Source organism: Polypterus senegalus, chromosome 6, assembly GCF_016835505.1.
Source record: "Polypterus senegalus isolate Bchr_013 chromosome 6, ASM1683550v1, whole genome shotgun sequence".
Lineage (NCBI taxonomy): Eukaryota > Metazoa > Chordata > Cladistia > Polypteriformes > Polypteridae > Polypterus > Polypterus senegalus.
This window is the reverse complement of record NC_053159.1, coordinates 69,859,524-69,887,194: the sequence shown is the minus strand read 5'-3', so window position 1 is coordinate 69,887,194 and position 27,671 is coordinate 69,859,524. Positions and strand designations below refer to the sequence as shown.

General features: G+C 36.9%; 1 protein-coding gene across 1 annotated transcript in view; it reads left to right on the top strand.

Moving 5' to 3' along the window:
* The first annotated feature begins 17,165 nt into the window (after positions 1–17,165).
* Positions 17,166–27,671, top strand: part of lcmt2 (leucine carboxyl methyltransferase 2) — a 54,737-nt gene continuing 44,231 nt past the window's right edge. Inside the window, exon 1 of the mRNA XM_039756300.1 lies at positions 17,166–17,401. Within this exon, the coding sequence (XP_039612234.1) occupies positions 17,321–17,401 (81 nt within the window). The 5' untranslated portion in view covers positions 17,166–17,320. The remainder of the gene's footprint in view (positions 17,402–27,671) is intronic.

Below are 27,671 nucleotides of genomic sequence, written 5' to 3'. Positions count from 1 at the left end.
TTGTTTGTTTTCTAATTATTGCTTTTTGAATTATCATTCTCTTGTTTTAATTTTACTAATGCTGTTTAATTTTTATGTAAGGTGACCTTGAGTGCTAAGATTATAAAACGGTATTTTCTAATGGCCAAATATAAGCAAAACAATTGTTTAGCCTTACCTATTAAATGAAATCCCCCGGGATCTGGTTTACTGAGTACAGCGGTTTGTACAATCCCAAGCACATGCGTGAGCCGTCTTTATCCATTACTTCACACCCTAGCAGTGCCACTCGCAATATGGCGGCGACGTTGACGTACGATGATGCTGTTCATGCGGCATCTAGTAATTCTATGTCTATGTTTCTAGGTACACGGTGGTGCTCAAGGGACGACCGTGAATTTCAACAAAAGGCTGGTTACGCTTGTGCCAGAATAAGGAAACAAAATAAAAGGTAGGCATGCAAAACATTTGAAATTCCAGTGCCCATCATATGGGTCCCGTTATGAAAATATCTGTGCCCCGTATAATTGTTATCCCTTCAGATTTGGGCACACTCAGAGGTGATTGTCACCGACGTCCTTGTGTTTGCGCATCTTTGCATGTCGTTTCTGTTTTGATTTAACGCATACCTCATGCAAAATGCCTGCCTGTCCGTCAGCAAACATATACGAGCTGTCGTCTGCCCGCTGTTTCGTCAAACACGGCGATGTAATGAAGTCTGCGTTTTAAGGTTGCAGGTGTATTACTGTCGCTTTACTGTGGCGCTCTGTGATTGACGGCGGACAGTAAACGTTGTTAAAGTGGTATCGAAAAATGCCGCTTCGTTAGTTGTTACTGAAGTCATTTTGGCTTACGTACTATATGTTCTGTTACCAATAAATACTTCAACTGGAGCTAATTAGCAAAGAAACACAGAAAATAAGATTTAGTACAAAAAAATAAAAAAGTAATAATAATTAATAATTTATTATTTGACATCCAAGAACTCTGTACAAAGACATTTCAAAATAAATGTAATCCATTTGCATGCCATACGTTTAGCCTTGCTCTTAAACATTTACTCAGGTAGTTTTTTTCTGGTGGGAAAAAATCCACGGGAAAGGCGTTGTTGTAGAACTCAAATTTAAGCTCTGTCATATGAGTGATTAAAACCGTGTAAATTAAATAGTTTTAAGTTCTATAAAAAGGTCATTTCCTGTCATGACCTCCCTTGAGGGAGGATCTCATATTTCAAAAGGGAGTCGAATGTTATTGCTAATACTGTGCACATTTTTTGATTTTTATGCACTTTGTGCCTGGGTCAGATGTGAGAAAAATGTTTATTTTTTTATTTCAAAAGTGGAAAAAAATATTGCTACTACCTAAGCTTTTTTTCAGATATAGGTTTTTTTGTTGGGTTCTTTATACTTTTTTTGATGTCTGTCTAAGATGTGTCCCAATTTAAAAGGGAAACAATGAATAAACATTTGTTTTTAAATATATTAATTTGTGTTGATTTAAAATTTGTCATTATCTGCTGGTTACTGCCCACTGAAAATATCTGTCCCAGTTAAATGTCTGGCCCAATTGAATTTGTAATTGAATAGCTCTGCCATAGTGCATGATGACTTGGGTTACTGTAAAGTTTGCGCAAGATGGGTACCCAAACATCTTTCTGATCTGCACCAGCAACAGTGTGTGGAGGTTGTGACCCAATTCCGGAAACATTTTGAAGCAGATTGTCACTGGAGATGAGACATGGATCCATCACTGTAATCTGGAAAGCAAGAGACAAAACATACAGTGGGAACATCCGTCTTCTCCTGTAAAGAAGAAATTCAAACCACAGCCCACTACCAAGAAAATCTTTGACTTTCTTTTGGGACAAGAAATGTCCTATTTTGGCACATTTTCAGGAACAGTTCAATGTGCTGTGCTATGCTTAGAGAGAAACTGAAACCTGCATTTCACAGCAAAAGAAGGCATCTTTGGTCCACTTAAAGAGACTCTACATGGTTGCAGGTACATCTCTGATGATAAGGTTAAGGAAGGAAGTGGTGCAGATCTGGATTCAGGAGAAGCCAAAAAGTTTCTTTCCCCAAGGAATGAAAAAGTTAGTGGAATGATACAAGAAGTGCATCAACATGTAGGGAGAATATAAGGAGAATGAGTATAACTGTTACGTTCATCTCCTTGCAGTTACAGGTATTAAAGCATAAGTCACCTTTACTTTTTGATTATCCCTTGTATATCACATGCTTAACATCAGGTGTTGCTACAAACAACAACATAGCTGTGGCCATGTGTTAAAGTTTTACCAAACGGCAGCTTCCAAATCAGAAAAATAAACAAATAAATAAACCAATTGGCAAAAAGTAATAATAAAGAAAATGATTTAATAACCAATAAAAAGTTGTAAAATACAAGTTTAGAAACACACATTCACAGCCCTCCTCTCCATCAAACAGGATATATTCCTACCTCCTGCAAAGTCACTGTTACCTTTTGATTCACCTACCCTTTTTCATCCCAAGTTAACACACATACTGTTTCATCCCTTGCACCACCTCTTTGTTTCCTGAATTGGTGTCCCTGCGTGCTACTCTTTACAATCTTCACGTATCTTCCAGTACTAGCATGTTGGGCTTCCTCTTCAATATCAATGAATATTTTTATTCCCTCCTGGAGCCTTTTGAACCATGTCCCTTTCCTGTGTCCTGTTTCACTGTTTTATCCCTGTCAATGCCTTACTGGAGGCAAAAATGAACCTAACGTAAATCACCATTAAATAACATGTTGGCTCTGCCACAATGCTGTATTAAACAACAAAAGTTAAAAATTAAGCATATTACCCAAAAATATATAATTTTATAACCAAGAAGAAACCTCGGAAGAGACTGGTTATACATAGGTGTAATATAAGGAAAACATTTTGTTTTTGTAATTCATGTACATATACATATCCAATGGAAATGATAGTCCCATTAGTTATAATAATAACAATAATAACAATTTTATATTTTTAGCCCTTTGCGGCACTTCCTGTGTGATTTTGGGCTATACAAAAATAAACTGTATTGTATTGTATTATATATGTTAACACAGAGAAGTCTTTGCTGGCAGTTGGTGGCACTATAAAAAGCCAGGATGATAACAGTCAGACTTGTATGGTCCACAAGATCTTGTTTCACTTTGCCATCATATACAGTATTTTCTAATAGTTATCATTCCTAGATTTTATCTGGTGGTGTTTTAATTTATTTGTCCAATACTTTATCTCTTCCTGTCCTCACTTTGACAAGTAAGTAGTACAGTGGTGTAATAGCTATAATCTAGGGCCCTTAATTGGCTTAGTAAAAGTGGAGCAAGTGAAGTGCTGGCTAGCTGGCTGCACTAGCTGTTTCCAAAAGTCAAAGCTATTTTGGAGTATAACTGAACTGATTACTTAGCAGAGAAAACCTGATGTTATGGAGCTGATTTTTGTAATTCCATTTATGAAATCGCACACTGCACTTACTCTGCAGTTCCTCAAAAATAATCCTCAGTTCTGTATACTTTGTTACTGTGGCACATTTGTTTTATGTTATGTGTAAATGAAAGCCCCATCCCCTGAAATTTAAAATTCAGAGGGTTGGTCTAATTCGTTTGTTTCTTGGTTAGCAAGTAATAAAACAAAAACAATACAACCGGTTAGCAGCTTTGGGAACTCCCACTACTTCTCTAAATGATCTTTACACATTTACATTCTATACTGAATACTGTGCCAAGGCATTTTCATTTTGTTGCAGTTGCAGCACAGGCATGATAAGTGACTTACTTAGGATACTACAGGGACTGAACTGGCAACTGCATTTTAAAGTTCAGTTAATTAGCTGCTACACCATACTTAGCATACAATGAAAATATCAATATCTAGGTAATCTAGATTAATACCTCATTCAGTTTAAGGCTATGTTACATTATGAAACTTTCCAATTTTTGGTCATAGCCTTTGTTTACACAACCTTAGCAAGTTGGAAGCAGTTAGTGGCACACTCTCATGAAGCTGGTTATATAATGTGACCCACCCAGTGACTCACTCCAATTAATCCATATCTTGCTCCAATATAATCTAACTGTTCTAATTTTGTCTTTAGTCATTGGGATGTGCATGATAGCTGAAAACCTATGAATGCTCATCTGGAAGTAAAATGTACATGATGCAGCGACGTGAAGTGAGGAATGGGTTTGTTTTGGAACCAGAAGAATAGATCATCTCTCTGATGTCTCGTGTATTACATACCACAGCAGAATGAAAAAAAGAAAAAATGGCCTAGATTGTGACTAAACTTGCCATAGCTGTTAACCCTTTGTACAATACTGGCTAAGTAAGGCAGCACACTATTGGCTGTCACAAAAAGGTGTGAGCATAACTGGGATGGAAGGTCAGCACTCAGACAGTAAATAAGAAATAAAGAGTGATTTTAAATTGTGTAAATTGACATGGCCCAGTGATGAGATCTGCAACAAGATCAGCAACTGCGATGACACACTCCACAACTAGAAGTCACATAATGTGACATTAGCTTTAGAAAAGCTCTAGATGAAACCCTGTCCTTTTTGCCTCCTATACCCCCCTAGAGTTAGCCCCAACTACCTTTTGTTTCTCCAGATTATTGTCTGTCATGTACTGGTCATCCACTGCCTACTGCTTAGCAATGCTTTCTTATGTTCTCATTTTTTTTTTAAAAAAAGCACCTTAACCTTAACCTGAAATACTTTCTTTAGGATGGACATCTGTATAACAGGATGACATATTCTATTTGTTGTAAAATTTCAATATAATTATTTTAGTATTTTGACTGGATTGTACTGGAGATGTCTATTTCTACCTTGTGCAGTGTGTAGACACAGGTTTTCCTTCAGCACAACTTATATATTAATATACAGATACTAAAACAATATATAAAAAAATTGATATCAAATTATTTGCATTCAGTTAATGTCCTACAGCACTGACTTCACAATTACTGTACTAAATAAAAACATCATCAGAAACTGTAGAAGGCCAATCTCTTCTTGCACAATTTCTGTGATTTAGATCTTCTGTATCTCCTGTGAGAACTACATTTATCATGTAGTAACATATGAGCACCATTGCTTGTGCTGGAATCTACCGAGATCAGTGTCGTGACTGAGAGGGAGCACAACATGGCAACACTGGTCAATGTGTAATCCTGTTATAAGAATTTTAATAAATAAGAGAAGATCACACTTGTTTAGTTTGCTAATAGATTATTGAGATACTTTGTCAAAGACCCTACTTTAAGTGTATGATGCTGAAGTTTGTTCTAGACTCCCTTGGTGTGATACAGTGTTTTTTGGTTTCCATCTTATATTTACTTTTAATTGATTTCCATTGCTGTTCTTGAGTATCTGATTTACTGTTTAACTGAAAGAGTCTTTATCTCTGCATTTCAGAATTTTGAAGACCTGGATTAGGCCCCAAGTAGCATTCTCAGATCAGATGTAAGGCAGTTTAATTCCCTGAGCTTGGGGAGCGGCTGTCAGTTCAACAATTCATTTGGGTTACACAGTTTTAATGATTGCCCATTCCCTTTTGAATTATTTTTGCTGTTTCCTCAGTATTTGTTTATCTTCTAAGCATGCTATTATATTTGTATTTCACAAGTTTACAAATTGCATTAGAATCTACAGTACAGTATGTCATTAATATTAATCTAAATATCATCCTAAATTATTCAGATATTTGGGCATTGGATGGATGGATATATATCTTCAGTTGTACACGGTACTCACATTGAAATTGCAGTCATGCCTTTGCTAACATTAGGATATAAATAGTATCATTGTCAAATAGGCCTTGGTTTTATTTTTTTAATTATCTTGGTAGAGTAGAAGTATTAAAAATGTCTGATTAGATTTTGGGTTACATATCTATTAGGTATATGTCAAGAGAGTTTATGCTTAAGACATGACCAAAGACACAGTCATGTCCTCTAATGTGCACATGGCAGAAGACTCAATAATTTTCCCTCCTTGGGACAAAGACAGCAACAGTGACTCAAAGTCAACTGGACTGACCTCTCTTAAGGTCACAGCAGATTCCAATTTCAGCAAAGACAGAGACTGGAGGCCCAGACTTGGCAGTGAAAACAAGAAATTGATGTTCAGAATGGGAGGCAGCATGTTGTGATGTGTACCTTTATTTATTTTTGTGTGATTTATGTCATTTATACATTAATCTAGGAGTTTTAGAGTTTAAAAACTCAAGGATATACTATTTTTTCAGTAGTTTTTAATTTTAGTGTAAATTGAGTAAGTTCAATATTTTCCTGTTATACATCAATGCCATCTTCTCTCAAACTAAAGCTATGAGCCACTGTTCCTTGGAGGGCTGAAGCTGACAAATGTTTCTCTTTGTGGATCAGAGGCTGAGATCTAGTCTATCAAGCCAAAGCTATGTGCTAGTAGTCTGACAAGGCCGAGAAGCCATTACTTCAAGAAGGGAACTTCAGCATCTAAATTCTTGGGCTAGAATGAGTAATGCCCTTTCTCTATGAAGTGGCAAAAGGACAGCAGAAGGCAAGCTAAGGAAGCAGCAACACAGCAGACATGGATCATGCAGTAAAGAGAAAGAGTGCATTCCAAAGAATGGAGAATACTTCACTTGAACCCGGAACAACAACAAAGCCACAACTCCACACAAAATCAGACATCATCCATTAAGACTTGATATCATAAAACTATTTTTATCTATGCCAAGACAACGTAGAATTCTAAACCGCCAATAGAGAGCCAGTCTATATGTTACATGTCTGTCTAGTCTGCCTGCGTCCAGTTATATGTCAAAATATAAATACAGTAAGAGCCTTACCATATAAATTGAGTAATTAATGGTGTTGCCATAGGTAAAACTGATAATTAACCAAATTAAAATTTCCTTTTCAAATCCTGTAGATGTAGTGGAAACAAGTACAGTACTGGAGTAAGTAATAAAAAAAACTCAGTTGTGAAAATAGGAGACTTGGGTGCATTGCCTTAATATTATGATGTAATGACTTTTATGGAAGGGTTTTGAAGGTTGCTGAATCTTTTTGTGATAATGTTTTTTTTTGAAAAATTTTTTATCTACATTTACTTATTTGGCTGATGCCCTTTTCAAAGGTGACTTACAATATTTATGATAAAATTGGTACATTTCTTTTTGTTTTCCAATTGGATTACAGGTAGGTCAAGTGACTTGCTCATGGTCAACTAGTGTCAGAAGCAGGATTTGAACCCATAACTTCAGTTTGAGGTCCAAAGCCTTAACCACTGCACCACACTCCCTGCCTATTTAACAAAGTTGATTTTTTTTTAACCAGTCTATCCATTAGATGCTTTAATGAAGCTGGAACCCCATGAAACCTAAACAGTAGGGTTTGATATTGCCAGTAACTACTAAGAATGTCTTTTCCTTGACTTCTTTAGTTAAGGGTATCTTCCAATATCCTTTTTGTCATATCAATTGTTATGATATAGTGCCATTCCCAAGGTTTTCTGTAAATACATCCACCCTAAAATGGGGATTAAAATTAAAAACATGATTTGCTTCTGAAGATTGGTGCAGGAGCCATCAGTTTTAGGTAAAAATATAATGGCACCTGACCATGGATTCTTATTTTCCTCAGTGGCATTTTCTCCATTTTTGTCTCAACTCATTCCTATCATAACTGTCTAGATATTTTCATGAAGTCCTGTGAGGTCACTTATAATTAAAACCGAGTGGCAGAAATTATTAGGATATTAAAGAAGAGAGTTCAGATGTAGAATTGACCAATACATGAAAAGTCAAAAGGGTGATTTTTCAAAATTATGGAAGTTTGCTAAAACTGTTCTCAATAACAAAACTCAAATTAATGTCAGAAAATTCTACACCACAAGATTGCTTAAAAACTAAGCTATCTTGGCAGGGCTTTGCTTTCTATTCCAAAAAAGTTTAGATGTTACTTTTACTGCATGGCCATTTTATGTAACATGGTACATTCTTTAGTTGCCTAACAACTGCATAGAATCATAGCGACCAGTAAAATGAAAGGCCAGTGAACATGAAAAAAAGACACAAAAAAAAATCAGTGCTCATACAAACAAGAACACTAAATTATTTTGGTAGGATGAATAGGAGCTCCCAGGGACCAAACGTTGTAGTTACTAATAGAGATATTTATAGTCTGATGAGATGGTTAGGAAAATTGTTGGAAATTGTTACACACAACAGACAGAAATCATTCCTAATATTTTAACACATTACTACAACAAAACTACAATCTAACCCACAAACTGATGCATGCTAGTTGTTTGAAGCTAAGTCTCTCATAGAGGTCCCCCATCTGATTCAGTCAAATTTCTTAACACTTCTCTATGTTTGCCAATATCTTTTATAGTGCAGCCATGCTGGCGTCAGCCACTTGTATGCTTTACCAGAATTATAAAAAAAATCAAAACACTGCCTAAGCCACGTCTTCTGTGATTAATCTGCCTCTAACCCACCTGGAGTCTTCCTCCAGATTTCTCTGCCTTTAACACCATCATCCCCCAAATGCTGGTGAACAAGCAGTCATTACTTGTATAAAATGCAGTACTTTGTAACTGGATTTTTGATTTTATAACAAACAGGTCCAAGTCAGACAGAACCCACAGCATTACATCTTCTACCATCATTCTCAACACCAGCTCCTTCCAGGGATTTGTTTTGAGCCACCTACTGTATACTCTGCTGACCTATGACTGCATATCTCACTATCTGGACAATCACATAGTGAAATTTGCAGATGACGCAGCGGTGGTAGGACTTGTCACTCATAATGATGAGTCAGCATACGGGATGAAGTGGCTAAACTAGAGCTTGTGGTGTTAGGGCAACAGCCTTAATATCAATGTCAAAAACATAAGGAAATGATTGAAGACTTTCATCAAACTGTTACTCTCTCTCCTGAAATTGTCACCTGCTTTAAATTCCTGGGGGTGGATATTACAAATGACGTCTCTTGGAGCTACAATACGGCCTGAGTGGTTAAGTCAGGTACAGCAGATCATCGGCAGCAGTCTACATGTTGAAATGACAATAAAAGATCCTTGAAATAAATAATATCATGACCTTAATGAAATAATAGAAAAGATCATAAATAAAGCAAAAACAAAATCTTATCTACAGTATGTAATACTGGTGGTACCCATTTGGCCTGTAGTACCCTCTGGGGAACTCTCTTACCACTACACCATGAGTCCACACAGATATTGTGCGCAATAATGATCATCAGATCAGGTTTATCATTTATAGCATATGAATATTTAGTAATACTAGGAATTCACAACTTTGTCCAAAAAAGCATCACCTGCAATAATTATTTGGTCATTCCAGAGTTCACCACCAAACCAGTAGAAACTGCTGGTTCTATATTATAGACAGACTAGGGCTTTTATTTGTTGTGATGATAAATATGTTTTATTAGTCACTTATCTATTTTATGATAAAATAAAATGAAAACAGTCTCAATCAAAGCCACTCCTTTCTCCTGACATCAGAGTGAGGTTTTGAATTAAGCATAAAAAATGCACTGTTAAATCCTTACTACCCATAAAGCTCAGATTAGCCTATTTTTAGATTAACCTTCCTTTCTTGCAGCAAGTAATATCAATTGGGATGGTCCTCATCATGTGTCTTCCTAAACTGAACTCCTATTAAAGACTTGTACTTTTCCCAGGCCTTGTTGACAGAAGTGATGTCTTGCCCCGTGGTTTCATTCTGAGAGAGCAGAGCTGATTTCTCCTGTCTTCCAGTTTCCAACTTGGGTGTGTTTGTCAGGCAATGCTTCTGGTCACCTGTCAGAAAAACAGAAGAACTTGTGTTAAGGCATCTGGATTAATTTGTCTTGGCCCTGTTGGTTTTTTCCTAGGTTCTTCAATTGGGCCTCCTTGGTTAGAAGGACTAAACTGTTTGCACACACTAGGAAACATATTATTTACTTTGAAGGTGTATTCACATACAGAATCATCATGTGGCCTTACTTTCATTCCAAATTATAAATTAATCTGAACCACTGGATTATTGGAGATTTATAAAAAAAAATTTGCAGCACAAAGAAAGGCCAGACTGCTTATCCAGAATAACTCATGTAGGTGAAGTTTGTGAAATCTATAATTTGTTTTCTATTCAGTTTGGACTCAACTCTCTTTTATAACTGAATTATCACATCTTTAAGGTTAGATTACATAACAATTCTCAGACCTTTTCCTCTGTGCCGTTCCCCTTTTGAAAACTTAAAAAAATCCTGTTTATTTTAGTGCTCATGTATTAGTTTTCCTTCTCTTTTGCTTAATTTAGGTTACTTAAAATTCTTTGTGTTCTATTATTCATTTAGTATTTATTTAGTTTTGTGATTACCTTCATTTGGTTAGTGTTTGGGTTTTAGTTCAGCATGTTTGCAAAAAGGCAGTTTCTTAATTCTTTTATTTGTGTTTCTTTACCCTACTTCTCTTCTTGTTTTATGTTTCCTTTTTGAGATAATGTGTTGTTCAAGGCTAGGTTTCCATTTCTTCAGTGAATATTTACATTAGTTACCTTTGAGTTAAATTCTTTGTATAATTTGATTATTTTGAATTTCCCCTTAAAATAATGATTTAATTTATATAAATTAAAATAAATATTTAATTTATTGATTAATAAATGATTATCAGTTATGTTCAAGTGTGCTTGTTTTCAGTTGTGGTTGTCATTTTTAGCCAGTTAAGATGATGTTTTAGGGAAAGGGCAGGGTTCCCATAGGGTCCATCCACATTGCTGCAAAATGAGCTGTTTGTTTTTGGTCCTATGGATGCCCAGAAGGCATGGGTCATCAACACCAATTTTTTGGGGCTGTTTATCCTTATCAACTGAGGTCCCCTCATGTTTTAAACCTATTGGAAAATGTATTTTTAGTTGTTTTATCCAGTTCCTTTCCACCTTTTTTCTCCTCTTATTTTGCCTGTTCGGGTTATGTTCTATTATTGTTATAGTTAAAGTTGACCTTAAGGTTGAGATTATCTAATTTAAGATTAGGGTTTGTTTTTGGAAAGTTATCTTTAAGTTTGGGGACTGGATTTTCAGCTGTTTTTGATGTGTTATGATTAAGGGTAGAATTAAGTAGTGGTTGAGATTTATTTGGTGTAGCCTTTTGTAGGTTTGGATTGAAAATCAAATTATCTTGAGCCCCTTAATATTCCAATATTTGTATTTGTCAGTGATCCCATTATAATTAAACATTCTTTATTGTGAATTACATGAATCTCTGCCCCATAACACAACCAGAAAGAAAACAGTTTCCTAGCAATGATAAAAAAAGAAAGGGATCCTTGTTTTGTATCACATTTTAAAGTTCAAATGCCAGAATTTGAACATTGAACTTAGTATGATTTTTAGCCAGGCCCAATTGTCCCACTGACATATATCAAAAGCCATAAGTGACAATAGTTTAAAAAAGCAACTTTTGCCATTAACAAATCCAATCTGTCATTTGAAATCATAACAATATTTTTCACAGATAGTAGGTGTTTTTTGCCAGAATCTATACATACATATTCAAGAGGAAAATGGCTTACAAGATCATCAATTTATTGTGGGCAAGTTATACTGATTGACAATCCTAAACTGGCCTTCTTTGAGTAAATATGGATGGCTACATGAATGTGCTATGTTGTTTAAGGTTTGTTCCTTCATAGTATCTGATACGTTTTCCATCACCCTGAACTGAATTAAGTTGGATGAGAAAATGGATGGGTGTGTGGATTTTATCACTGGCATGATACAATGGTACGTAAAAGCTGCATGGGCCTAGATTTGATTTCCAAACTTGTCAATACCTAAATGTAGATTGAATGTTCTATCAAGTACCTGCATGCTTTTTCTCCAGATATTTTAAACTAAGAATATTAAACCATCCTGATATGAGTAAATATAATGCATACTGTGTTTATTTTATGTGAGTTTTCTCTGTGATGAACTGTTTTCCAAATCAGGGCTAGTTTCTGCCTTGGTTCTAATGCAAACTCCTTGGTCCATCCTCTGATCCCCTCAATTGATACAGCTGCTTCTGAAAATGGATGGATGTTAGCACTAAATGTTATACTGTACTTTAAAAGAAAAGCTCTGGAAAGCAATTTGAAAAGCATACAAAATGTATTTTTCAATTCCTATATTTTATTCATTTCTCATTATGTCACAATTACAACACTGTATGTACAGTGTTATTAGATAAATATCTTGCTAAGATACAGAATATTATAATTTGATATTATGAGGTATACATCTATTTATTATAAAAAGAATTATCTAGGTACTTGCAAAGAAAAGCTTTGGCTGTTATAGTAATGAAATTTTATCTCATATTTTTGCAATATAAAATGTTATTTCAGGATGACACATTATTTCATAATAAGATTTTATTCAATTATCTCAATTATATAATACTGACAGATAGATAGATAGATCCTTATTTGTCCCTAAAACGAAGCTCAATAAATAATATAATCTTAGAACTTTGTAAATGAGTATATATATATCTGACTAAATTAGCTTCTTGTAATGCTAGGTGACTTGATTATTCCAAAATTGTACTGTGGATGTACTTGATGAACACTTGTTCAGTTCTTTTAATCCTATTTTGGTGGAACATTTTCCCATGGTTCATCCATGAAGCTTAAGGGTCATAATATTTGACCTAAGGCTGAAAACTTACATTTGCACTCATCCACCAGTAGAATCATTATTGAATTTTTAACATGGATCTCCAAATCCACCAATTTTAATTGCTAAACATATTAATATAAAAGAGTTTTCTGAAAATAAAAAGTTGTGGAGAAGTAGTCTGGATAAACATAGATGGTCAGTAAAGTACAGTAGTGGCCTTTTCTTTAAAAAATGTTTGTACATCTTTTGGCTGAGACTGCAGAGTATGAGTTTTCTTTAAGAGAGCACTCATCCGTTTCCTACAGTATGTGAGAACTTGATGCATTTTTCAGTAGCTAAAAAGCAAGTGTATAAGGCTTAGACCATTTTGCATTCTGTGTTGAGTTTGCATGTTCTCCCATTTAGTTTGTGGATTTGCTCTGAAGATTCTGGATTCTTTTTTTACTTTTAAGGATATCGGATTGGTTGGCAATTTTAAATTAGTATGATGAGCACAACTGTGGCCTAAAATGTTCTAACATGTTGTCAATAGTCAGGTCTTTCTGAGTACCCATTTTCTGCAGGATAGGCTGTTTTTCTACAAACGTGTAAGAGAGTAGGAGTTTTCAAGAAATGGATGGTAAAATGAAGTCAGACTGTGTCTGGATAGCATGGTAGCCCAGCAAGTAGTATTGCTATTTCACAGTAGTTTTCTTGATTTCTGTGTAAAGTTTACAAGTTCTCCTTATGACCCTCTAAATCTTGCCCAGAGGGGACTAGGCGGTCTCATGGCCTGGAATCCCTGCAGATTTTATTTTTTTCTCCGGCCGTCTGGAGTTTTGTTTTTGTTTTTTCTGTCCCCCCTGGCCATTGGACCTTACTCTTATTCTATGTTAATTAATGTTGACTTATTTTATTTTCTTAAAGTGTCTCCTATTTTTCTATTCTTCATTATGTAAAGCACTTTGAGCTACATTTTTTTGTATGAAAATGTGCTATATAAATAAATGTTGTTGTTGTTGTAAATCTGAATGCCTTGTCATTGTAATGGCATGATATAATGTTCATTTTCAACTCTAAATTATCCCAATGTGCATAGATAGTCCATGAAATAGACTGTATTCTACTTGTACCCTGTTGTGATGGACTTCAGCTCTCAAAATCCCTGATTAGGAGAATACTGGCTTACAAAACCAAAGAATGTCCATGCACTGGTACATTCACTTTCAAACTTGCTCTATCTAATTACACAAGTAGAGTCGCACTGTCAAACCAAACCAATATTTACAGATTCCTTTTAACATCCCACAAACAGTGGGATTCAAAAGTTTGGGCAACCTTGTTAATAGTCATTATTTTCCTGTATAAATCGTTGGTTGTTACGATAAAAAATGTCAGTTAAATATATCATATAGGAGACACACACAATGATATTTGAGAAGTGAAATGAAGTTTATTGGATTTACAGAAAGTGTGTAATAATTGTTCAAACAAAAGCAGGCAGTTGCATAAATTTGGGCACTGTTGTCATTTTATTGATTTCAAAACTTTTACGACTAATTATTGGAACTCAAATTGGCTTGGTAAACTCAGTGACCCCTGACCTACATACATAGGTGAATCCTATAATGAGAAAGAGTATTTAAGGGGGTCAATTGTAAGTTTCCCTCCTCCTTTAATTTTCTCTGAACAGTAGCAACATGGGGGTCACAAAACAACTCTCAAATGACCTGAAGACAAAGATTGTTCACCATCATGGTTTAGGGGAAGGATACAGAAAGCTGTCCCAGAGATTTAAGCTGTCTGTTTCCACAGTTAGGAACATATTGAGGAAATGGAAGACCACAGGCTCAGTTCAAGTTAAGGCTCCAAGTGGCAGACCAAGAAAGATTTCGGATAGACAGAAGCGACGAATGGTGAGAACAGTCAGTGTCAACCCACAGACAAGCACCAAAGACCTACATCATCATCTTGCAGCAGATGGAGTCACTGTGCATCATTCAACCATTCGGCGCATTTTACACAAGGAGATGCTGTATGCGAGAGTGATGCAGAGGAAGCCTTTTCTCCGCCCACAGCACAAACAGAGCCGCTTGAGGTATGCTGAAGCACATTTGGACAAGCCAGCTTCATTTTGGAATAAGGTGCTGTGGACTAATGAAACTAAAATTGAGTTATTTGGGCATAACAAAGGGTGTTATGCATGGACGAAAAAGAACACAGCATTCCAAGAAAAACACCTGCTACCTACACTACAATATGGTGTTGGTTCCATCATGCTGTGGGGCTGTGTGGTCAGTGCAGGGACTGGGAATCTTGTCAAAGTTCAGGGACGCATGGATTCCACTCAGTATCAGCAGATTCTGGAGACCAATGTCCAGGAATCAGTGACAAAGCTGAAGCTGCGCCGGGGCTGGATCTTTCAACAAGACAACAACCCGAAACACTGCTCAAAATCCACTAAGGCATTCACGCAGAGGAACAAGTACAACGTTCTGGAATGGCCATCTCAGTCCCCAGACCTGAATATAATTGAAAATCTGTGGTGTGAGTTAAAGAGAGCTTTCCATGCTCGGAAGCCATCAAACCTGAATGAACTAGAGATGTTTTGTAAAGAGGAATGGTCCAAAATACCTTCAACCACAATCCAGACTCTCATTGGAACCTACAGGAAGTGTTTAGAGGCTGTAATTTCTGCAAAAGGCAGATCTACTAAATATTGATTTCATTTCTTTTTTGTGGTGCCCAAATTTATGCACCTGCCTGATTTTGTTTGAACAATTATTGCACACTTTCTGTAAATCCAATAAACTTCATTTCACTTCTCAAATATCACTGTGTGTGTCTCCTATATGATATATTTAACTGACATTTTTTATCGTAACAACCAACGATTTATACAGGAAAATAATGACTATTAACAAGGTTGCCCAAACTTTTGCATCCCACTGTATGTCTGTATTATGGGGAAGAAAAAACAGACAGTCCAGATAAAAACCCACAGCGACAGAGGAATAATGTGCAAAAATCAAACACAGATGATACAGTATGTGTGCCCTGTTTTAGATCAATTACATGTTTTTCACAGAAGATGATACATGAATCATATACATATACTGCTGACTAAAATATAGGAATATAATTGTACAATGTGATTCAGTCTGCCAGACTAATTTAAAAAATACTGCCACTTCTTGTTGCTGTATTAATGTAGTTCATGGAGATATATACTATAGCTTTGTACAGGGTGGTCCAGATCTAATTATGCAACTTTTAGTGCAATGCAGGAAAACAATACAAAGGAATTGTCCGAAATATCTTGTAATAAATGAAAATGAACTTACATTGAAGCAGTGGATGGTAGGGCGTATGTTTAATTTCATGCAACATCCTCAGCACACTGGTTTTACCAATGTTCAGCTTTGCAGACAATCGTCTGGATGACTTGTATTTATGCGGGGACGATTCCAGTTCGGCGCGAAGACGATTCTTCATGTCGTCAGTTCGCACACTTCTCGATGGTCCGGTATTTTTCGGGTGATTGGCGCTACCAGTCCGGTCAAACATTTCGTTGATTTGGGAGATCGTGCTCCTATGCACTGCAGGCGGTCCAAATTCCTCCAACATCCTGCGTTGCACCTCGGAAACATTGCCCGTTATCGAGAAAAGGCGAACACATCGCACCCGCTGTTCGACTGTCAACCGTCTCCCCGCCATTTTGGAATGCAAGGCAGGTGCTGCCATCTATCGGCAACAAAAATAATTTTTAATGAATTACCTATGTGCAGGGCAGGTGCTGCCATCTATCGGCAACAAAAATCATTTTTTGAATCCTCTATGTAATAAACTTAAGTTATAGCGTAATGAAAATTGTCATTTGTACAGTGTATTATAGTATTATCCCTCCTCCCCCACACTATGCGACTCTTCAGTTTCACCTGGGGGAGTAAACATTAACATTATGCAAAGTTATTGTCTGCTATACCTGCATTTTTATCACTCTTTAATTTAATATTGTTCTTTATCTATGCTGCTGCTGGAGTATGTGAATTTCCCTTTGGGGTTAATAAAGTATCTATCTATCTATCTATCTATCTATCTATCTATAGTGACATTGTATTTAAGCAATAGCAGTATGACTTTAGCCAAGCAAAGCCATCTGATACTTTATCTTTAAGGCATACACGTTTTCTGTTTGTTCTTCCTCGTCAGTCTCAGGTTTTATATAAGTGCTTGGTTTTCGGAGAATTGATTCTTATTCATGTCTGTCATTGTACTGTTGCAGTTTATGTGTTTCATTTGCACGTGTTATATTTAAAATAATAAGGTTTGAGTTTTGCAGCCTTAAACCAAGAAAGCAACCAAACATTCTTGACCGAGTTGAATGGTTTCAAGTCACATTAATAGGACGATTCCAAACACGACCTTGTCGAGGCGCTGTACGTGAGCTCTGTAATAAGAATTGTGATCGATTTAGTCGCACTCATCCTCGGTTTATGAGTTTCAAGGGGAGAGTAATCGATCCTTCAGCATAAGAGGCACATGCTGAGTTTCAGAAGCTGAAGATTGGACTTTTTGTTTCTATGTTCAAACTACATCTTCATTGAAGGCTAAAGAGAGATAAGCTATATGCCTTGGTAATAGGCTCTGAGCTTGCAGCGACGCTCGGTTGTGTACATGCGGCTTCCCGAGTATGCAGGCAAGATGTTAAAGCACAGAGGCGGCAGATGCAAAACGCAGGCTGGAAAGGACACAGCGGTGAGTAGACAGTAGGTTCAAAAGTGAAAGAATTGCTCCTCGATTCTCAATGCCCGATGTTTACGTTCAACTCTTAACTGTATCTTAAAGACACCCGAGTTTTTCATTCTCATTGAAAGATGCAGAAAATTAAAATAAGCTTACGAAGTAGGGTTGGTAGACAATTCTGTTTTTTCGGATTGTTTAGTTCTTAGACATTCAATCCTGAAGAACAGTATTGGCCGCACTTTTTAAAATTTTTGACAGTTTTCAGCTCATTGATAATTTAAACTTGCTGTTTTTAGTAGTATTGTGTTTAGTTGAACGTGGGGGTAAAATTTACTTTTTTTCAAAAATGATTATATAATTGTATTTTGTGAAAGTTCGATCCATCCTTTTGTTAAGGCTAATTCCATAGAGTAATTTGTTCCTTGTTTGTTTTGCAAAGCCTGCTACGATTGTCCTGTCTGTGTTAAAAGTGAAAAAATGCGCTAGCTAAAGAGAGAAAAAAAAAAGCATTGCACAAGAAGCAATTTGTGATTTTGGCTGCAAGTCCTTCTCTGTAACAGACTCGCCTTGTTTGTCCTGATACTTTGCTTGACATTCTGTAAAACTGTCAGCCGTTGTAAACCAACAGTAAAATCAAATGCAGCACCCATGCAGATTTAAAAAGTATCCACCCCACATGATATTCATGGCAGTACTTTAGTATTTAAAGCGGGCACGTAATCATTGTTACATTAGACCAAGTTAGGATTTTTTTTTTATTAAATTCAGTTCCCTTATAAGGCCTGAAAGCTATCCATTAATTGCACATACTGTACATTAAAATATACAATAACTTGAAATGACATGCAAAACACAATGTTAAACGTTAAAGTAAAATTAACATGCAGTATACTATATACCAAGAAAAATATCTACTGTATATATTTACACATTTGATGACTTTTGTAAATATATCAAAAAACAATTAAAGCATCAATAATTTTGTAGTCCCAGCTTCCACAATACCAAATCACTTGCGCTTTACAGTTGACCACAGCATAGGCAAACCTCAGAATACCATGAAGGTATGTCAGTTGGTTCATCCTTGTCAATGACCCTTGTCCAGTGCCAATTACCGAAGTGACATTTCAAAATGTAGAAGAGAAAAAAAAGAGACAGTATCTGTCTCTGTTATTAAATAGCATTATGAATAGGCCCAGGAACAACTCTCTCTATACTCAATGTACAAGTAATGAGTCTGAAGCCTTAATTTAAAGGCAGAGATTGTGTGCCCTGCTTTACATTAGTAGGTACACCATTCCAGATTCTGCTGGTAAGAGCTCTGCCTCCTATTTTAGTTTTATTTACCAAAGGATTTTAAACTAGGCCTGAATCTTAAGATGACAATGTGTACCCTGGATTATAGACATTTGTAATTTTTGGAAAGTACAAGGATTCTTATCCATTTAAGACTTTACAGTATATCAAATAGGAGACTTAATATGATCTGTTTTCAGCAAGCCAATGAACTGGTTTAAGCATAGAAGTTACATGTTTCATGATTTTTCTCTGCCTTGTATTGTATTATAAAGTGTAGAGTAGTAAGTGAACAGTTTAAAAACATTACAATAGTTAATTCTACTTGAAACAAATGAATGAACTATTTTTCAAGATGCTAATTTAACATATATCTAATTAGGAAAATGCAAATTTAGAAAGTGTTGAAATGTGACAACTAAAATTTAAATCTGAGTTAATCTTTAACACCTAAAAGTATGGGTGAATCGAGCAAAAGATGCACTCGGTCCTTTTGCATCTTCAGTATAGTCTTAGTATCTGGAGAACTACCTCCTAAAGGAACATCTGGTGTTCTGAAAAATAAAGAACTACAATTTTTCATTCATGCATTGTTTAACCTCTGTGAAGTTGTAAGTTAAAAGTAACTGTCGTCATTATGTGGATGACCACTTACAGTATGTTAAAAATACAGCTCCTTATAGAAACATATATAGAGAAAAAAGGATTAACACCTTATGTATTTTTACACCACAATGAAAACCCCCCAAAGTCTAAATATTCACCCATTAGTCACATTCCTTTACAATTTGGATCAAATTGCTTTACACATTGTAGTGTCACACTCCATGCTGACATTAACTGGGACTCCAAGTAAATGTGTTCTGACAGAGTACAGTGGGTACAGAAAGTATTCAGACCCCCTTCAATTTTTCACTCTTAGTTATATTGCAGCCATTTGCTAAAATCATTTAAATTAATTTTTTCCCTCATTAATGTACACACAGCACCCCATATTGACAGACAAAAAAAAAAGAATTTTTGAAATTTGTTGCAGATTTATTAAAAAAGAAAAACTGAAATATCACATGGTCCTAAGTATTCAGACCCTTTGCTCAGTATTTAGTAGAAGCACCCTTTTGAGCTAATACAGCCATGAGTCTTCTTGGGAAAGATGCAACAAGTTTTTCACACCTGGATTTGGGAATCCTCTGCCATTCCTCCTTGCAGATCCTCTCCAGTTCTGTCAGGTTGGATGGTAAACGTTGGTCTCTCCAGAGATGCTCAATTGGGTTTAAGTCAGGGCTCTGGCTGGGCCATTCAAGAACAGTCACAGAGTTGTTGTGAAGCCACTCCTTCATTATTTTAGCTGTGTCAATCAATCAATCAACATTTATTTTCAGTCCATCAATGTTGGTGCATCCTGATGCTTTGAGTAGGTGGTGGTGGCGCAGGCCGCCACCACAAAGAAACCGGAAAAAGAAACAGAAGAGAGAGTAGGGGTCAGTATGGATTTTGGAGCCACTGTGAATAGTTATTATGAAGAATTGAACATACAGAGTATCAGTATTAAGTTAAAGTGAAGTTATAAAAAGGCCATGTTAAAGTAATGTGTTTTCAGCAGTGTTTTAAAGTGCTCTACTGTATTTGCCTGGCGAATTCCTATTGGCAGGCTATTCCAGATTTTAGGTGCATAACAGCAGAAGGCCGCCTCACCACTTCTTTTAAGTTTAGCTTTTGGAATTATAAGGAGACACTCATTTGAAGATCTAAGGTTACGATTTGGAATATAACGTGTCAGGCATTCCGATATATAAGATGGAGCGAGATTATTTAAGGCTTTATAAACCATAAGCAGTATTTTAAAGTCAATCCTGAATGACACAGGCAACCAGTGTAGTGACATCAAAACTGGAGAAATGTGTTCGGATTTTCTTTTCCCAGTTAGGATTCTAGCAGCTGCATTCTGCACTCGTTGCAAGTGATTTATTTCTTTTTGGGTAGTCCTGAGAGGAGTGCGTTACAGTAATCTAGTCTACTGAAAACAAAAGCGTGAATTAATTTCTCAGCATCTTTCAATGATATAAGAGGTCTAACTTTAGCTATGTTTCTTAAGTGAAAAATGCTGTCCTAGTGGTCTGATGAATATGTGATTTAAAATTCAGATTACAGTCAACGGTTACCCCTAAATTTTTTACTTCCGTCTTAACTTTTAATCCTAGTGCATCAAGTTTATTTCTGATAACCTCATTGAATCCATTATTGCCAATTACTAAAATTTCAGTTTTCTCTTTATTTAGTTTGAGAAAATTACTATTCATCCATTCAGAAATACCAGTAAGACATTGTGTTAGTGAATCGAGAGAGTCGAGTCATCAGGTGCTATTGATAAGTACAGCTGTGTGTCATCAGCATAGCTGTGGTAACTCACGTTGTAACCTGAGATAATCTGACCTAACGGAAGCATGTAGATTGAGAATAACAGCGGACCCAGGATAGAGCCTTGTGGAACACCATATCGGATATCATGTGTCTTTGAGATTTGATTACCACAACTCACAAAGAATTTTCTCCTGCCAGGTAGGATTCAAACCAATTTAAGACACTGCCAGAGAGGCCCACCCATTGACTAAGGCGATTTCTAAGAATATTGTGATCAATGGTGTCAAATGCAGCACTCAGATCTAAGAGGATGAGAACAGATAAATGGCCTCTGTCTGCATTTACCCGCAAGTCATTTACTACTTTAACAAGTGCAGTTTCTGTACTGTGATTTGTTCTGAAGCCTGACTGAAATGTATCAAGAATAGCATGTTTATTGAGGTGGTCATTTAACTGCATAATGACTGCCTTCTCTAGAATTTTACTTAAGAAGGGCAGGTTAGAGATGGGTCTAAAATTTTCAAATGCAGAGGGTCAAGATTATTTTCTTGAGCAGGGGTTTAACTACAGCAGTCTTAAGACAGTCTGGAAAGACCCCGTATCTAATGACAATTAACTATGTCCAGAATATTGTCAATTAGCACGCCTGATATTTCTTTGAAAAACCTGGTTGGTATTGGGTCAAGGACGCAGGTGGAGGGTTTCAGTTGAGAGATTATACTATGTAATTCAGGTAAATCTATCCTGGTGAAAGCATTTAATTTGTTTATAATGGAGTACCGGGGCTTTGGAGGTTCTGCAGTGTTGGGGAGATATACTATGTTATCTCTAATATCATTAATTTTTTGATTGAAAAATACAGCAATGTTCTCACAGGTTTCACTGGAAGTATTCTGGGGGCATTCCTTTGTGTTACCTGGGTTTAACAGACGATCAATTGTAGAAAATAAGACTCTGGGATTACTAGCATTGTTATTTATAATATTAGAGAAATAGCAGCCTCTCAAGACGGACAGTGTTATTGTATTCTGTTATTTTAGCCTTCAATATCTCATAATGGATAGTTAGTTTAGTTTTCCTCCATTTACGCTCAGCTCTACGACATGTTCTTTTTAAATCAGACACTCTTTGGGTCTTCCATGGAATAACAATACTAGAGGATTTTTTAACTGTCTTTTCAGGTGCAACTATGTCAACAGCAGTTCTTACTTTAGAATTAAAGTTTTCCACTTTACTATTTACATTATCCTCGCTATTATAGTTGGCATTATAAACGGACTGATTGCTTAGAATAGTTGTAAGCTTTAAAGCTGCTGATGAGTCAAAGAAGCGTTTTTTAACAAAATGCTTCTCATGAGCGTTTTCTATCTTTATTTCTATATTAAATAGTAGAAGGAAATGGTCTGATAGACCGATATCAATGACCTGCTTTATATCAACTTTAAGTCCTTTAGTAATCACTAAGTCTAACGTATGACCTGCTTTATGTGTAGGCTGATTAACAGCGGCCTCAAATCAAGAGTCCAAGAGGTTCATGAATTCCTTTACCTTTTGGTCACACTGATTGTCGGCATGAAAGTTAAAGTCGCCGACTATTAAGAGTGCGTCATAGTTTGTAACTAAAATTGACATTAAGTCAGAGAATTCCTCAAGGAAAGACGCGTTATATTTAGGAGGTCTATACACGGATAATACGAGAACGTGAGAATCTCCATGAATAACAACGGCGAGATACTCAAAGGACTTAAATTTACCAAAACTAACATCTTTACATTTTAATCGGCTCGAGTAAATGTTTGCCAATCCGCCCTCCTTTTTCCCCTGGCGGTCTGCATGAGTAAAACTGTAATCCGGAGGCGCAGATTCGATTAAAGATTCGAGTCATGCCGTCTGCAAACTTGGGGAACACAACGACGCTGAAAGCACACTTAGCAAGACACCATTCTGATGTACATATAAAGGAGTAGCAAATGGCAAGCATTAAAAAAGTGGGTACCTCAACTCACTAATGGAACAAGTTTAAACACCAAAGTTAGCACAGACCTCAACTCATACAAACAAAATAACTCGCTCAATAGTCTATTTCATTTGCAAAGATATGCGCCCTCTGAGTGTTGTAGAGAGTGAAGGCTTCTGAAATATGGTGAATATAATGGAGCCTCATTACACCATACCCTCCCGACAACACATCACTGTGCCCAAGTTGTATGAGGAGGTAAACATGAAGGTACTGGAATCTCTCAGCTCCACCGCAGGAGACATTGTTAGCGCAGAGAAGTGTTCTGAAAGCTGGGAATGTTGACCAGCTTATCTTCCTTTAACAAAAACCTTTACATTAAAAAATAAGCACAGACTTGCATACAAACTGTAATAACACATACTATCCAAGTTTAAGATCTGAAAATGTTCACTATCAATATATACATATTTTTCTTACATTTGTTTAATATTTTCTTTAGGAATCCTGCAAGTAGTTTTAATTTTCACTGATATAGGCAGATGTAGTTCCTTTTTTCAGACTGCAGAAAATATGTTATGATGTTGGATGTCTGCAGTGGGCTGGTGCCCTGCCTGGGGTTTTTTTCCTGCCTTATTCCCTGTGTTGGCTGGTATTGGCTCCAGCAGACCACTTTGACCCTGTAGTTAGGATATAGCGGATTGGATAATGGATAGATGGTTGAATGTTGGATGTTACAGGGACAATGCATTTTCTTTTATTAACCACTTCAGACTGAAAAATTTTAAAATGGCCTACAAACTACAATACTGTAGAATGTGAACCTTTTAAAGCCGAATTTAATATACATACTGTTTGAATTTATTTGTAACACTGTTTGATCTTTTTAATTTTCTCAATTTGTTTACCTAAAGAATCCTGCAAGCACTTTTATTTTTTACTGATATACTGTAAGCAAATGTTAATTCCTTTGTTCAGATTACAGTGCTATGATGTTATGCATTTTCTTATAAACTACTTGAAACATAGTGTGGCATACTGTGAGCCATTAAAGCAGGATCAAAAAGTACAGTGATTTTTTTAGGGATATAGGAACATGTTAATTCCTTTCTTCAGATTGAACAAAAGGTATTCCTATGATGTCTGAAGTTATACGGACTGTGATAAATGCAGTTGCAGATCCCAGTGTTCTGATTGCATAAAAAAGTAACCTTTTTTTTTTTTTAACTCCGATTCTATGCATATAGTGGTGTGCTTTACACTATGATAGTTTTCCTACAATTAGATTTAAAAAAATTGAAATATACAGTGCATCCGGAAAGTATTCACAGCGCATCACTTTTTCCACATTTTGTTATGTTACAGCCTTATTCCAAAATGGATTAAATTCATTTTTTTCCTCAGAATTCTACACACAACACCCCATAATGACAATGTGAAAAAAGTTTAATTGAGATTTTTGCAAATTTATTAAAAATAAAAAAAATTGAGAAATCACATGTACATAAGTATTCACAGCCATTGCTCAATACTTTGTTGATGCACCTTTGGCAGCAATTACAGCCTCAAGTCTTTTTGAATATGATGCCACAAGCTTGGCACACCTATTCTTGGCCAGTTTTGCCCATTCCTCTTTGCACCACCTCTCAAGCTCCATCAGGTTGGATGGGAAGCGTCGGTGCACAGCCATTTTAAGATCTTTCCAGAGATGTTCAATCGGATTCAACTCTGGGCTCTGGCTGGGCCACTCAAGGACATTCACACAGTTGTCCTAAAGCCACTCCTTTGATATCTTGGCTGTGTGCTTAGGGTCGTTGTCTTGCTGAAAGATGAACCGTCGCCCCAGTCTGAGGTCAAGAGCGCTCTGGAGCAGGTTTTCATCCAGGATGTCTCTGTACATTGCTGCAGTCATCTTTCTCTTTATCCTGACTAGTCTCCCAGTTCCTGCCGCTGAAAAACATCCCCACAGCATGATGCTGCCACCACCATGCTTCACTGTAGGGATAGTATTGGCCTGGTGATGAGCGGTGCCTGGTTTCCTCCAAAAGTGACGCCTGCCATTCACACCAAAGAGTTCAATCTTTGTCTCATCAGACCAGAGAATTTTGTTTCTCATGGTCTGAGAGTCCTTCAGGTGCCTTTTGGCAAACTCCAGGTGGGCTGCCATGTGCCTTTTACTAAGGAGTGGCTTCCGTCTGGCCACTCTACCATACAGGCCTGATTGGTGGATTGCTGCAGAGATGGTTGTCCTTGTGGAAGGTTCTCCTCTCTCCACAGAGGACCTCTGGAGCTCTGACAGAGTGACCATCGGGTTCTTGGTCACCTCCCTGACTAAGGCCCTTCTCTCCCGATCGCTCAGTTTAGATGGCCTGCCAGCTCTAGGAAGAGTCCTGGTGGTTTTGAACTTCTTTCACTTACGGATGATGGAGGCCACTGTGCTCATTTGGACCTTCAAAGCAGCAGAAATTTTTCTGTAACATTCCCCAGATTTGTGCCTCGGGACAATCCTGTCTCTGAGGTCTACAGACAATTCCTTTGACTTCATTCTTGGTTTGTGCTCTGACATGAACTGTCAACTGTGGGACCTTATATAGACCGGTGTGTGCCATTCCAAATCATGTCCAGTCAACTGAATTTACCACAGGTGGACTCCAATCAAGCTATAGAAACATCTCAAGGATGATCAGGGGAAACAGGATGCACCTGATCTCAATTTGGAGCTTCATGGCAAAGGCTGTGAATACTTACAGTGGTGTGAAAAACTGTTTGCCCCCTTCCTGATTTCTTATTCTTTTGCATGTTTCACACAAAATGTTTCTGATCATCAAACACATTTAACCATTAGTCAAATATGACACAAGTAAACACAAAATGCAGTTTTTAAATGATGGTTTTTATTATTTAGGGAGAAAAAATCCAAACCTACATGGCCCTGTGTGAAAAAGTAATTGCCCCCTTGTTAAAAATAACCTAACTGTGGTGTATCACACCTGAGTTCAATTTCCGTAGCCACCCCCAGGCCTGATTACTGCCACACCTGTTTCAATCAAGAAATCACTTAAATAGGAGCTGCCTGACACAGAGAAGTAGACCAAAAGCACCTCAAAAGCTAGACATCATGCCAAGATCCAAAGAAATTCAGGAACAAATGAGAACACAAGTAATTGAGATCTATCAGTCTGGTAAAGGTTATAAAGCCATTTCTAAAGCTTTGGGACTCCAGCGAACCACAGTGAGAGCCATTATCCACAAATGGCAAAAACATGGAACAGTGGTGAACCTTCCCAGGAGTGGCCGGCCGACCAAAATTACCCCAAGAGCGCAGAGCGACTCATCCGAGAGGTCACAAAAGACCCCAGGACAACGTCTAAACAACTGCAGGCCTCACTTGCCTCAAGTAAGTTCAGTGTTCACGACTCCACCATAAAAAAGAGACTGGGCAAAAACGGCCTGCATGGCAGATTTCCAAGACGCAAACCACTGTTAAGCAAAAAGAACATTAGGGCTCGTCTCAATTTTGCTAAGAAACATCTCAATTATTGCGAAGACTTTTGGGGAAATACTTGTGGACTGATGAGACAAAAGTTGAACTTTTTGGAAGGCAAATGTCCCGTTACATCTGGCGTAAAAGGAACACAGCATTTCAAAAAAAGAACATCATACCAACAGTAAAATATGGTGGTGGTAGTGTGATGGTCTGGGGTTGTTTTGCTGCTTCAGGACCTGGAAGGCTTGCTGGGATAGATGGAACCATGAATTCTACTGTCTACCAAAAAATCCTGAAGGAGAATGTCCGGCCATCTGTTCGTCAACTCAAGCTGAAGCGATCTTGGGTGCTGCAACAGGACAATGACCCAAAACACACCAGCAAATCCACCTCTGAATGGCTGAAGAAAAACGAAATGATGACTTTGGAGTGGCCTAGTCAAAGTCCTGACCTGAATCCAATTGAGATGCTATGGCATGACCTTAAAAAGGCGGTTCATGCTAGAAAACCCTCAAATAAAGCTGAATTACAACAATTCTGCAAAGATGAGTGGGCCAAAATTCCTCCAGAGCGCTGTAAAAGACTCGTTGCAAGTTATCGCAAACGCTTGATTTCGGTTATTGCTGCTAAGGGTGGCCCAACCAGTTATTAGGTTCAGGGGGCAATTACTTTTCACACAGGGCCATGTAGGTTTGGATTTTTTTTTTCTCCCTAAATAATAAAACCATCATTTAAAACTGCATTTTGTGTTTACTTATGTTATATTTGACTAATGGTTAAATGTGTTTGATGATCAGAAACATTTTGTGTGACAAACATGCAAAAGAATAAGAAATCAGGAAGGGGGCATATAGTTTTTCACACCACTGTATGTACATGTGCTTTCTCAGTTTTTTTTATTTTTAATAAATTTGCAAAAATCTCAAGTAAACTTTTTCAACATTGTCATTATGGGGTGTTGTGTGTAGAATTCTGAGGGAAAAAAATGAATTTAATCCATTTTGGAATAAAGGCTGTAACATAACAAAATGTGGAAAAAGTGATGCGCTGTGAATACTTTCCGGATGCACTGTATAACCTGCTTACAGTATTGCACTATATTGAATCGTAACCCCTGTATTATAATACGTATTGTATTGGAAAAGTTTTACCAATACACAGCCCTAGAGTTTAGTAGACCC